The sequence below is a fragment of the Leiobunum rupestre genome, chromosome 8, assembly GCF_980474605.1.
Source record: "Leiobunum rupestre chromosome 8, qqLeiRupe1.1.hap1, whole genome shotgun sequence".
In the NCBI taxonomy this organism is placed as follows: domain Eukaryota; kingdom Metazoa; phylum Arthropoda; class Arachnida; order Opiliones; family Sclerosomatidae; genus Leiobunum; species Leiobunum rupestre.
In genome coordinates this window covers 33,897,294-33,910,066 of record NC_143391.1, presented here as the reverse complement: position 1 = coordinate 33,910,066, position 12,773 = coordinate 33,897,294, and the positions used below count along the sequence as shown (strand labels likewise).

At 40.4% G+C, this 12,773-nt stretch overlaps 2 protein-coding genes across 2 annotated transcripts; both read left to right on the top strand.

Moving 5' to 3' along the window:
* The first annotated feature begins 9,775 nt into the window (after positions 1-9,775).
* Positions 9,776-10,804, top strand: LOC149933265 (uncharacterized). Its single transcript, XM_090157253.1, has one exon. It carries the CDS (start codon positions 9,776-9,778, stop codon positions 10,802-10,804), a length of 1,029 nt encoding a protein of 342 aa, XP_090013379.1.
* A 327-nt stretch (positions 10,805-11,131) lies between these two features.
* On the top strand, positions 11,132-12,319 carry LOC149933264 (uncharacterized). Its single transcript, XM_090157252.1, has 2 exons — positions 11,132-11,266; positions 11,483-12,319. The coding sequence occupies exons 1-2, from the start codon at positions 11,132-11,134 to the stop codon at positions 12,317-12,319; spliced, it is 972 nt and encodes a 323-aa protein (XP_090013378.1).
* Positions 12,320-12,773: the final 454 nt, after the last annotated feature.

Genomic DNA, 12,773 nt, shown 5'->3' with positions numbered 1-12,773 from the left:
CTTTCTCTGTCTCCGCTTTTCGTCATCCGCGAGACGATTGAAAAGAGCTCGAGATAAAACGTTTATAGGGAGGAGCGTCCTCTACCGCGAGATTTAGAAAGTAATTTGTAGTGGAATCGCACGCGTCGAAAGACACGCTTCAAAACCTTTAAAATTTCGCAAAATGCATGTTTGAAATGCCCCGTGTATACAAATAGAAAGCCGATTCAATGGCGCGTGAATTCTTTTTCCGTACGCGCTTCCCACGTACTCTCGAAGTTAAAAGCCTTCTAGAAATTTCGACATGAGTGCCGACTTTTTTTTGTTACGTTTAAGTGCGTAGTTTTTTCTCTCCCGTGTCGAGCGTAGCACCGACGAAAGCTTTTTTCTTTCGCCGCGCTCCGCTTTCCAAAATGTTTACGATGCGGCTTCTTGTTTGCGAGTACCCTGTCGTGTCAACTTACTTTGGCAGAAATATTTTCCATCCGCGTAACGAAAGGAACGCTACGTTTTACACCTACTCGTAATCGTCTTTGTGCCAACTAAATTCCCGGTGGCAGGTGGCGTACGGGAGGCGTCAAAGATCATTTAATTTTCCGCTGCAACGACAAATAATCTCTCGCTCCGCGTGGCAGAGATTTTTTCCATTGCCTTCAGCGAAGATTTCTATTTTTTATTCTTGACGACGCGCACTCGGGTTTTTCACCTTTTTCGTCATTCATTTTGGTGGCGTCCAACGTGATACGCGTTCCCTTCGCGTCAATTTTAACTTTTAGTACAGCGAGATAGTCGTGAGAGGCATTTTTATGGTTTATATCATCCGTATCGTCGGACAATGCGTTGACTGTTGAATGCCCGCGGCGGGGGACTATAAAATTGATCACGTAAGTCACTCTGGGCAACGAAGTGCTGATTAAATATGTTTAGTATGAAGGGCACTGCCTTTCCCCGTCATATCTGATTCCTCGTTCTGATTTATGTCTGCCATTTCGCGGCCAACTCGAACGCCGAAATATTTTTCATTCGAGCCTACAGTTTCTTCACACATTTGTTAGATGATCAACAAAGTTTTCGACATCTTAAACCAAATCCTTCAATATTTCAATAGAAATTTTCCCGTTATCCGGAGTATTAAACTTTTCTTACCTAAACATGTTTATTGACATTAGAAAATGTAAATTAATACCAATAAGTATGTCAATTATAAAAATTTATCATCAAACTCATTACCAGAGCTATTGGGCAAATAAGGTTTAGTTCTCAGAATAGAGCCCGCTAGTGTTTAAATATTCCTAAGGCGAAATGTATTATTACAAAGAACGGATAGCACGCTACTCAATTACAAGTCGGAGCTTGGCGAGAATGTCAGTGTTGAAAGTCAGGAAGCTAGCATTAAAACAGTAGGAAGTCTCATACTTATTGATATTATGTTACTTTTGATATTACTAATTAATAATTACCTATTTTTTAGGATTTGTTTATTTTTATTATTATTTTTATGTTTATTTTTTTATATTTTTTATTTGTTCAATCGGGAAAATAAGTCCATCTATCTTTTAATATTTGAAAACCAGCTGTTAGGAAATTTTTCCCAACATAAGATTTAGTGAGCCCAACAAGTTGCGTAAATAATTCAGTGCATCAACATAGTTGGGCTAACATTTTGGCTCGTGTGAATCGGCCTTTATGGTTGGAAAAATCTGGAATTTCGTTCCACTCGACAGACGTTTTAACGAAATTTATGGCGCAAATGCTGTTCCATTTAGCCGTAAAACTTGTACACCTTAATAAAAGTCAAAAGAAATAAAAAATAAAGCCTACTTCGGCTCCACGAGAGGACTTTGATTCTTCCCGGTGATCGGATTAACTCGTCGAACGCCCTTCACTTTTCTCTTGAACGGCGAGTGGAGTACAATACCTTCGGCAAAATGCCCGAGCCGAAGCACTTTACCTTGGCGAATCTACGCATAAAAACACCAATGAAATAAAGAGCGTACGCGCTAAAGAATAAATAAGTTTTACCAAATTATTTATTTAATTCGCGGTAAGACTAGATTTTCAAAAAATAAATTTCTCAAAAACCTTTATCTAGGTGATAAAAATATGACACATCTATTTATATATATATATATGTTTGTCCGCTATAGGAATCTACAGTTTTCATCTTAAGTCAACCACATTTGGTATACTATCTCATTGTACCCTGACTGTGGTTTTCGACGGTTACGGTCGGCAAAACCACTTTAATCCATTGAATTAGGTTAATAATTAGGTATATCCACTATACAGGGTGTCTCAATTTGCTCGATCAGGCCATTTTTCTCAAAATGTATTTATGCTAGGGTTCTGAAATTTTCAGGGTTTATTTGTTAGGTATGGAAGGCTTTGGTTACTAAAGTTCAGAAAAATCGAACGATTTTCTGCCGTTTTGGAAAATTTATTTTTTCACCGGTAGGTGTCACGCAAAATGTTTCAATAGAAAAGTTGTAGGGCATAGTCGAAAGTGTAAAAATAATTTTAGTTCGGTTGAAAAAGACCTATTTTTCACTGAGTTTGGAGGTCGGGGGAAAAACAAGTGGTACTAGCAGGCAATAGCCTTTAACGAATTGTAGGTAACATGCATTTCAGTTATAAGATTTCGAAAAATAAACAAATAATAACTAGCCCAAGTGACAAATGTTTTTTAATGACTTCTACCAAATGTTTTCAAAAATGCCACCTTCTGATGCAATGCACAAATATGCACGATGTTGCATATTGCGAAATGCTCCACGAACCATTTCTGGAGTCACCCGGCGACATGATTCGATGATTCTTTGTCGTAAATCTTCAACGCTCGTCACAGGTGTTTGGTATACGTAGTCCTTTACGAATCCCCAAAGAAAAAAGTCGAGTGGTGTTAAATCAGGGGATCTAGCAGGCAAACGAACAGGACCAGTTCTTCCGATCCATCTTCCAGGAAACTCGTCGTTTAGATATGCAACCACGTCACGATATTGGTGAGGTGCCGCCCCATCTTGCTGGAACCAGATGCGTCTGTACTCGGCCAGAGGAATGTCGTCCAACACGTTGGATATTTCATTTTGAAGGAACTCCAAATAGTTTTGAACGTTCAGACGATTTGGCAGGAAGAACGGGCCAATAATTTTGTCACCTAACAGACCAGCCCACACATTTAAGCGAAACTGCACTTGGTGGCGGTGAGGAAATCCCCAGTGTGAATTCTCGTAGTCCCACATATGTTGGTTTTGACGGTTGAAAGGCCCATCTCTTCCGAATGAACATTCGTCGGACATCAGTAGTTGATCGTGAAAATCCTGGTGTGCGTCAGCCATGAGGCAAAACCAATTGCAGAAGTCGAGTCGGCGCTGTCTATCACCGTCATGCAGTCCTTGGTGAAGTGTCGCTCGATAAGGATGCAAACGGTGTCTTTTGAGTGTTCTCCAAACGTAGTTTCGATCCAACCCTAAGTCAAAGCTGGCAGTCCTGACGCTCACTCGAGGATAGGCGACGAATAAGGCAAGTATGGTGTTTTCCATGTCGATGTTCTGGAGATCACGACCACGAAACCTCGGATTGATATTACCCCATCTGTCGAAGTCGCGGACCACTCTAAGAACCGTCGTATGACTTGGTCTGCAATTAGGAAATCTTCGTCTAAATAACTGACTTACTAGAGTAGCATTACGACGACCTTCTCCGTAAAATAATTCTAGAATATGAGCGCGCTGATCTCGAGTGTAAAGAGGCATACTGGACAACAATCGGCCAAGCTGAGATAATGTTTTAACTTTGAAATGTAAACGCTTTAAATACTACTCGGACAATTGATATTTCACGTAAAAAAACAACAAAAGAAAAAATAAGCGTAATTTTTGGTCTACAAATCTTTGTTTGATGATCTTACTCGTAACCACGTCGAAATGGAAGACGCGGTCTTTGTCTACTTTGTCTAATTAGGTGTTGAACGTAATAATTTTCTTTAACAATAACTTTTTGCAGATCTGATTATTAACTACATAGCTGAAAGCATAAGTTCCCTAAAATAAATGTACATGTGTGTTGTGATTATGTACGATTGTTTACGTTAAAGGCTATTGCCAGCTAGTACAACTTGTTTTTCCCCCGACCTCCAAACTCAGTGAAAAATAGGTCTTTTTCAACCGAACCAAAATTATTTTTACACTTTCGACTATGCCCTACAACTTTTCTATTGAAACATTTTGCGTGACACCTACCGGTGAAAAAATAAATTTTCCAGAACCCTAGCATAAATACATTTTGAGAAAAATGGCCTGGTCGAGCAAATTGAGACACCCTGTATACAAGATACTACACTTTGATCTTAGCCAAAAGACCGAGTTTCTTCATTCTTTAGGCATACGCACGAAAAGAGGTTAAATTATTGCAATTGGTTTTATAAGCCTTCTTCTATAGACACTAGGCCGTATAATAAAAGGCACATTATTATGTAATCAACATATGATTGGTTAATATTGTCACTAACCAGTTGGTTACGAAGCTAATTATCTCGCCCAAAGTAGTTTTGCCTTAATTATCCGCAATCTCATATTTATCACGTGAAAGCCTACAGTTACCATCAGCTTTAGTGAGAAATAGAAATAAGATTAGCATTGGTTAAGGAGATTGATCCTTTGAATCATTGAACAAATACTTTTGGTTGGTTAGTTACCACATTAGCCTTGCTAATGAAAGAAACCAACCACAATTCATACTCCAGACAAAAACGAAATCAACTGTACGGCCAAGAATATATTTACTTACACTTAGGGGGGATGACGATTTTGTAGCTTGCTTAACTCCTTCCCCCTAAAAACAAATCATCCAGGGACGCGTCAAATTTCTAAGAATTCTTTCCTTGATAGTGAGAATTCTCACTTCTCAAAATGTTGACGGTCCTTCTCACAGGCGGTGACGTAATCTCTTCTCACGAGCTCTCTTGAGAAGAGTGAGAATGCCTCTGAGTATTCTCACTTGGTCAAAAAAGGGGGGATAATTTAAATAAAAATGGCAGCTAATATTCTAATCCGTTTAATTGATGCTGAAGGAAATAAACTATGATATTTTTGTGGACGAAAATGAATTTCAGAGAATACAGAATAATAATAATAATAATAATAATTTATTTCGTTTCATATTTACAATTTTCGTAATTACTACAAGGCTGACCAAGTCGTTAAACGACTTTTAGGCCGCATCGCTAATTTGAATAGACAATGGGTAATAAAAAAGGAAAATAATTACTTAGAACTATACATGAGACAGAATATACTCACGGATATAGTTTTGAATTATAATTACATTAATATTGGAAGGGGGGTTTATATCATTGTATAATTTTACAGATCTACAAAATATAGAATTGTATTATGATGGGTTTCCGCGTAAAATACTTTGCCAATTCACTAAATTGAAACGAATTATAAATTGAACCATGCAGACATTTAAATATAAAAATTAGACAAAAGTAATCAGAAATTTTAAAAACATTCAGAATATTGAGAGCTGTGAAAAGTGGGGCAGTATGCCTCAAATAGGATGTACCTTCGACTACTCTAATGGCTCGTTAATGAAGGCGAAAAAGTCTATTTAAGTTGTGGGAGGAAGTATTTCCCCAAAATGCTTGTACAATAGACTAAATGACAATAAAATAGAGAGTAGTATAACTGCAGACGAAGTTTTTTATCAAAAATTTGACGGTTTTGGTGTAATAGGTAGACACTATATACGAACGTTTTTGGATATTTGGTCAATATGATAATTCCAGTTCAAGAATGGGTCGTACCAAACAACGAGATACCTATAAGCGTTTAATTCCTCTAAACGTGATTGGCCCATCATTATTACCTTGTTCTTACTGCGATTTTGATTAATGTTGGCAAATATTATGTATACAGTTTTATCTTTGCTTAGCTCTAGTGTATTATTTTGCAACCATTTATCAATTTTGTTTAGGATAATATTGGTACTTAGTATACGTTTTTCTCCATTTATACAAATAGTATCATCGGCGTAGAGGATAAGAGTATCATTGTAGTCTATTGTTACTAAGTCGTTAATAAAAAGGTGAAATAATAGGGGCGACAGTATAGAACCCTTCGGGACCCCATAGTAGACATTTCTTATTTTATACATTTCATTGTTCAACTTTGTTTAACTAGTTCGAGAATTTAAATAGGATTTAGTCCAGTCATGGGTTCTACCTCTAATGCCCAAAATTCAGAGCTTTTCCAGTAGTCTATTGTGGTTGAACGAATCGAAGGCCTTCTTTAAGTCTAAAAAAACCGCTATCGCATAGTCTGCAATTTTATTTTTTTAATTTAGCTAATTCAACATTTGATCTCTCTCTAAAACCAATGTTAAGTTAATTCCCGATGAAACATTTCCTTTTAAATTGTAAATAAAATGTTTTCTTCCTTCATATATTGTAGTGAAATCGTGTAAAAATAATATTTATTGTCGTGAAATCGTGTAAAAATAATATTTATTGTCGTGAAATCTTGTAAAAATAATATTTATTGTCATGAAATCGTGTAATAATAACATTTATTGTCGTGAAATCGTGTAAAAATAATATTTATTGTCGTGAAATCGTGTAAAAATAATATTTATTGTCGTGAAATCGTGTAAAAATAATATTTATTGTCGTGAAATCGTGTAAAAATAATATTTATTGTCATGAAATCGTGTAATAATAACATTTATTGTCGTAAAATCGTGTAAAAATAATATTTATTGTCGTGAAATCGTGTAAAAATAATATTTATTGTCGTGAAATCGTGTAAAAATAATATTTATTGTCGTGAAATCGTGTAAAAATAATATTTATTGTCGTGAAATCGTGTAAAAATAATATTTATTGTCGTGAAATCGTGTAAAAATAATATTTATTGTCGTGAAATCGTGTAAAAATAATATTTATTGTCGTGAAATCGAGTAAAAATAATATTTATTGTCAAAGGCTTAGTTTACAACGTTCGTGGCATTTTCGTAAGTCGCCATCTTTAAAATAATGTTTTGACATTTGTCGCATTTTAGCGAGTTCTCACGGGGAGAAAAATTATCCCGAAGAACTCTTCTCAAGAGAATACTTCCTTCTTAGAATTTTGATGCGCACCAGGTATTTCATTGGTTCTCTAAAACTTACGTCTTCCGACGAGGTTGAAACGTACATTGGGTACGTCATTCCTATCCCCACTCTCGTAAAGAGATTCCTAACTATAAATAAATAAATAAATAAATAAATAAATACATTCTTGGTAGGACATTCACTTTATGAACGAAATGATTTCCTTGAGGCTGGTTTTCATTTTTCAAATGGGCAAAAAAGGCAGAGAGTCGACGCATTATACGCATTAGGCCTTGGTTAGGCCTAACGCAATTTGTTTTCCGTCGGCGCTCGAGGCAGTCGCGGTGATTTTTTTTTGTCCTTTTTAAAACCAGCCCTTATTTTTGGCACCACTTTAAGCCAGGCGGAAATGAAAATATAAAGAGGGCCTTGCACGTTCAGGCTCGGTACAATAATTCTGCCTAGGGAATTGCTGGATCGGTTTTATGGAAGAGTCAATTAGTAAAGAATTGAAGCCTACGAATACATGATCGGACTGTCTATAGCCTTCCAAAGTGCTTTGCAACCCCTTTAGAAAATACGGAATGTCTACTAAATGATTTTCTTCGTTCCTAGTCTGGAAATTACTAAAATAAAATTTAGCGAGTCTATTTTCTCGGCGAGGATTGTTAAAAATGGATAAAAATTATAACATAAATAAATTGATGGAATAGCGTACCATCCCGTGAAATTTTCGAAATGCGGAAAAACCGTCAATGCCTTTCAGCAACGGCACCGCAGCACGGGATTGGCGAATTGCGCCCTGGCTTCATTAAGCGGTTTGGGCCTTAAATTAGGGCGCCTTTTCAATCGACTTTACTTTCCCTGTCCGCTACCGAGCCCACCTTCCCGCAGTTCGCTAGCCTTTGCTTCTTATCGCTGACTTTGGCTCGTAGAGGAACGTGACGTAGAGTCATTGGTCCTGGAAAGCCGCTTTCTAAAACACACTCTCTCCTTTCCCCAGAATGGCGCGACTTTTACTCGATGAAAGTCGTAAAAGGGACTTTTTTTACGACGAGCAATCCTCTGTTGGTTTGGGCTAATGTCAACTGACAGCCCTCATTAAAGATTTAATTAAATCCAATAAGGCCGACTCGAAGGCCCCCCCCCCCTCTTCGCCATCAGCCTCCCGCTAAAATCTTTTTCCCTTTTTTCTACTATAGACTCCTTAAAGCGATTTTTTTTCGAAGTATATTTCAGCGTGACCACTTTGCCTTTGTCTCGGTTTAATTTATATTAAGAGTATAAGAGTATTTTTTTTTAAGTCACGCGTATATGGTTTCAAGACTTCGGGTACTTAAGAGGTCTAAAATATATGTAGACGTTTCTTTGCGAGTCGACTGGAAGTCGACTGCTTCTGAACTACCGTAAAAGGTTTTGTACTTTCTACAAAGTGTTTGAAGACGCGCACGTGTATACAGGAAAGAGAGAGAAAAAAAATTAGAAATGACCAAAGATTTTTTTGGGTCTTAAAAGGAAGATTTTTCTTTGTCTCTTGGCAAACGTCTCTCTAGACTCCAAAGAGCTAGAAGCTAATTTAATGAACTGATCGAAACTAGAGAGTGAGCCAAACTTTGCTCTGGAGTGGTCTTCTTAACGCGGAAGTGAAAAATAAAGGAACTGGTAACCGATTTCGCGGAAAACAGAGGGACGTGATCGATATGTGGGCTTTTGTCGCGAGTTTAGGCAAGAAAGAATTAATGGTCGTAAACATTGTCGATTTCCAAGGAAATGAAAGTTAAATTTCTGGGAAACCAAACCATTTTTAAGTAAACATCGAGGCGCGATGACAAAATTTAAGCACTAAGAATACAGATATTTATTGTATAGCGAATCATAGCAGATGGTTGCGTAAGATAGGTGACTTGTTTTTAAACAACGTCTGAACAATAAAAATAGCTGGTTGAGATAGGTAATTCTTTAATAAATATCCATTAAGGTTGGAACTTATTATCACAACACGAAATTTAGCTTTAGTCCCATTCGACCGAAATCCCATTCGACCGAAGGCGGTTTTTGAGGTGTCCCATTCGACCGAATTCCGTCGAAACGTGCGGTTTTTATGTGCCCCATTCGACCGAACGCTGCTATATAAATTGGCTTTTGCTATGTTTTCAATTTAGTTACTGAAGTCGTTTGCAATGGAGCGGATAGCTAATAAAGGAAGGTATTTATACATCAATAATAATTATTTTTTCCGTCTTAATAAAAATAAAGATACAAATTGCTATTTTTCTTGCCGAAACGCGATGTGTAAAGTAAAAACTGAAATAGTAAACTTAACCAACTTTAACCTAACCTAACCTAATCTAACCTAATCCGCTCGCTGTCACATTGGTACAGGGCTCCGGGCGGCAGAGTCACGTCTCCTTCCAGATAACAATTCCGGACCACGAAGCGAGACAAGCTTACAAGCCCGAAAATTGGGCAACGGGCATAAAAATCAGCGCTTTTCGCCCTTCCCTCAGCCCTCAGCCTGCAACCCAAACCCAGGAGGCATCAAAGCCCAATAAATGACCTGCTGCGGTGGGCCAATCTATCCTCTATACCAACCTAAACTCCATCTGCAACAAACTCTATGGTCTCCGCGCTTATGTTGAAGTCCACCAGCCCTTCGTCGTTGCAGTTACAGAAACCAAGGCTGATGACTCCATCTCATCTTTCGAAATGTTCGGCCCGTATTTTACTGTCTACCGAAAAGACAGGAATAGACATGGTGGGGGTGTCTGCCTTGCTGTCAGTTCAGCCTTCAAATCGTACCCCATAGATCTCAAGACAGCAGTGGAAGCCGTGGCAGTGAGAATCAATACTGGCTCGACCTGCCTCTGCATTTGCTGCATCTACCGCCCTCCATCTGCTAAACCTACGTACACGAAGCGCCTCAACGATCTAGTCACCCGCTTGGCCACCATCTCCTCCGATCTCCTGCTTATCGGCGATTTTAACTTCCCTTCAATCAATTGGAGCACCCTCACCACTCTCGCTGCTAACCTCGCCCAGATTGTCAAGGAACCAACCAGGGAAAATGCGTCGGGCGGTAACGTCCTAGACCTTGTGCTGGTCTCTGATGCAAATCTCATTGACCACATTGATCATCTCCCTGGTATTGCCGATCATGATTTCCTTTCATTGGCTGTTCGTAAAATGAGCGCACCCCCAAGCAAGCCCCCGCGCCTTGTTCACAACTTCAATAAGGCTGACTACCCTGCCATCTCTTCGGACATATCCCTAGTGTCTATGACCCAAGCCTTCTCTGTCCATGATGCCTGGGACACTATCAAGACCGCCATAAACACTGCGATCCTCGCTCACGTTCCCACGAAACAACTGTCCTCTCGACGAAACCTGCCGTGGGTCGGTCAGTCTCTCCGGCGACTCTTGCGTCTAACGAAGCGTCGCTACAATAGGGCGCGTAAATATCCGTCCGCAAGTAACCAGCAAAACTTCTCCCGTCACCGTTCCATTGTCAAATTTGCTCTCCGTGCAGCCCGTACTCACCACCTGGACCGGGTGGCATCGGACGTCACTTCCAACAGACGACAGTTTTATCAGCTTGTCTCCCAGAAAAACAAGTCACAGGGTATCCCCGATCTAAATGGACCGGAGGGTGTCCTCACTGGCGCTGGGGCTAAAGCTACGCTGCTGGCCAATACCTTCCAAAGCACATTCCTCTTATACCCTCCCGAGCCCCGGTGATGCCTCCAATTATTTACACGATACAGGGTGTGCAAAGTCTGCTGCAGAAAGGCAAACCCTCTTAGGCTGCGGGCCCTGATGATATTCCAGCCAACGTTTTGAAAAATTGTGCCGTGGCTCTGGCTGCTCCCCTGACGCAGCTCTTCCAACTCTCTTATGACTCGGGGAGTATCCCAGACGACTGGCGATCCGCAAATGTGACCCCAGTTCCCAAAGGGGGAGATAAAACTGATCCATCCGAATATCGCCCGATTGCGCTACTCTCCCTAGTGCTCAAGACCGATGAACACATCGTAGCCTCTACGATAACCTCCCACCTTACAGCCCATGACATCCTACAACCGTACCAACACGGCTTCCGTAGTGGCTTTAGTACGGAAACTCAACTTCTCTGCTGCATTGAGGCTTGGTCCGTCGGTCTTGAACAGACTGGCCGAGTCGACATTATCTTCCTGGATTTCCGTAAAGCCTTCGACTCTGTCTCTCATGAACTCCTAAAAACCAAGCTCCACTCCTATGGAATCCGTGGCAACACCCTGCTTTGGCTGTCCGCCTACCTGGAAAATAGGCGTTTTCGAGTGGTAGTTCCAGGGGCTGCGTCTGATTGGCTTCCGGCGGCCTCCGGTGTCCCCCAGGGCTCCGTACTTGGCCTCCTCTTGTTCGTCATTTTCATCCCAGCTGTATATATTCGCCGACGATGTAGCGCTCTCTCGGACCATCTATACCTCCATAGATGTCAGCACCCTCCAAGATGATCTCAATCGTATCAAATGTTGGAGTGACACAAACAGACTGCCCCTAAATACCACCAAATGCTCTGTCCTCTCCCTCCATCGATCGGGCCAACTAGCCCACTCTCCCAGCTATACTTTGTGCGATACTGAGCTTAAAGCTGTTATATTACAAAAATATCTTGGGGTAACCCTAACTTCCACCCTCGATTGGAAACCTCACATCTCGGCTGTCTCCTCCAGGGCCGCGCGTACCCTCGGCTTCGTCCGACGTCATCTCTCCCATTGCTCCTTCCAGACAAAAACCGTAGCCATCAAAACTTATGTCCTCCCCATTCTGGAATACTGCTCCGCGGTCTGGTCCCCTCACACCGCCAGTGGCATGCACTCCATTGAAACCATTCAACGAAAATCCCTCCGTTTTGTTGCCAGCATCGGCTTTTCCTGGAGTACCAGCATGACTCGTGTCATGAAAAACTTCCGGTGGGACTCTCTCTCCGATCGCCGCCGCGTCAAGCGCCTCATACTAGTCAACAGTATTGTTCACCGCTCAAACGGCGCCCTCACTCCTCTTACGTCTGCCATCTCGTCTTGGCGTCGTAAACCACGAGGTACTAAATCCGCGGCCCTCATCCTCCCTGGTTTCCGCATCTCTGTTCGGCGGCACTCCTTCCTCCCTTCTTCAATACGTGACTGGATCTCCCTCCCGGACTTTCTAAAGTCACTGCCGAACCCCAAACAGTTCCGTAAAGAACTTACTGTGTTCCTAGGACTCTATAATTAATTAATGTGTATTGCCTCTACCCTCCGTGGTATAAAGTTCCTCTACTCCTGTACATATTTTCCACTGTATATATTTTTCTCCGCTGTCTAAACGTGATGGGTCTTTGACCTTTTGTTTTGCAATAAACGAACTTAAGAACTTAAGAACCTAACCTAAACATGGATCTTCGATAGTACATACCTTATAAATAAAATACCAAATCACCCCGCCAATTGGGCTACATTTTAAAATTCTTTCGGTCGAATGGGATTTCGGTCGAATGGGAATAAACGGAAATTTAAGTCGAAACATTAGTGATACCTGGTGTTTCAATAACTCCCTTCTTAGAGACAACCACTATGAAAATGTATTTAAAATGTTTTGGGGAAAAGGCTTAATACATTTCCTCAAGACAACGACCACATATTACCCTGGTGGGGAAAAACCAAATTTCAAATAATAATAATAATAATAA

Bases quoted from the DNA above. Each gene is read 5' to 3' on its own strand.
- LOC149933265 (XM_090157253.1), top strand. From the start codon at position 9,776: ATGTTCGGCCCGTATTTTACTGTCTACCGAAAAGACAGGAATAGACAT.
- LOC149933264 (XM_090157252.1), top strand. From the start codon at position 11,132: ATGACATCCTACAACCGTACCAACACGGCTTCCGTAGTGGCTTTAGTA. The intron at 11,267-11,482 runs GTAAAGCCTTCG...TTTTCATCCCAG, and splicing joins CATTATCTTCCTGGATTTCC to CTGTATATATTCGCCGACGA.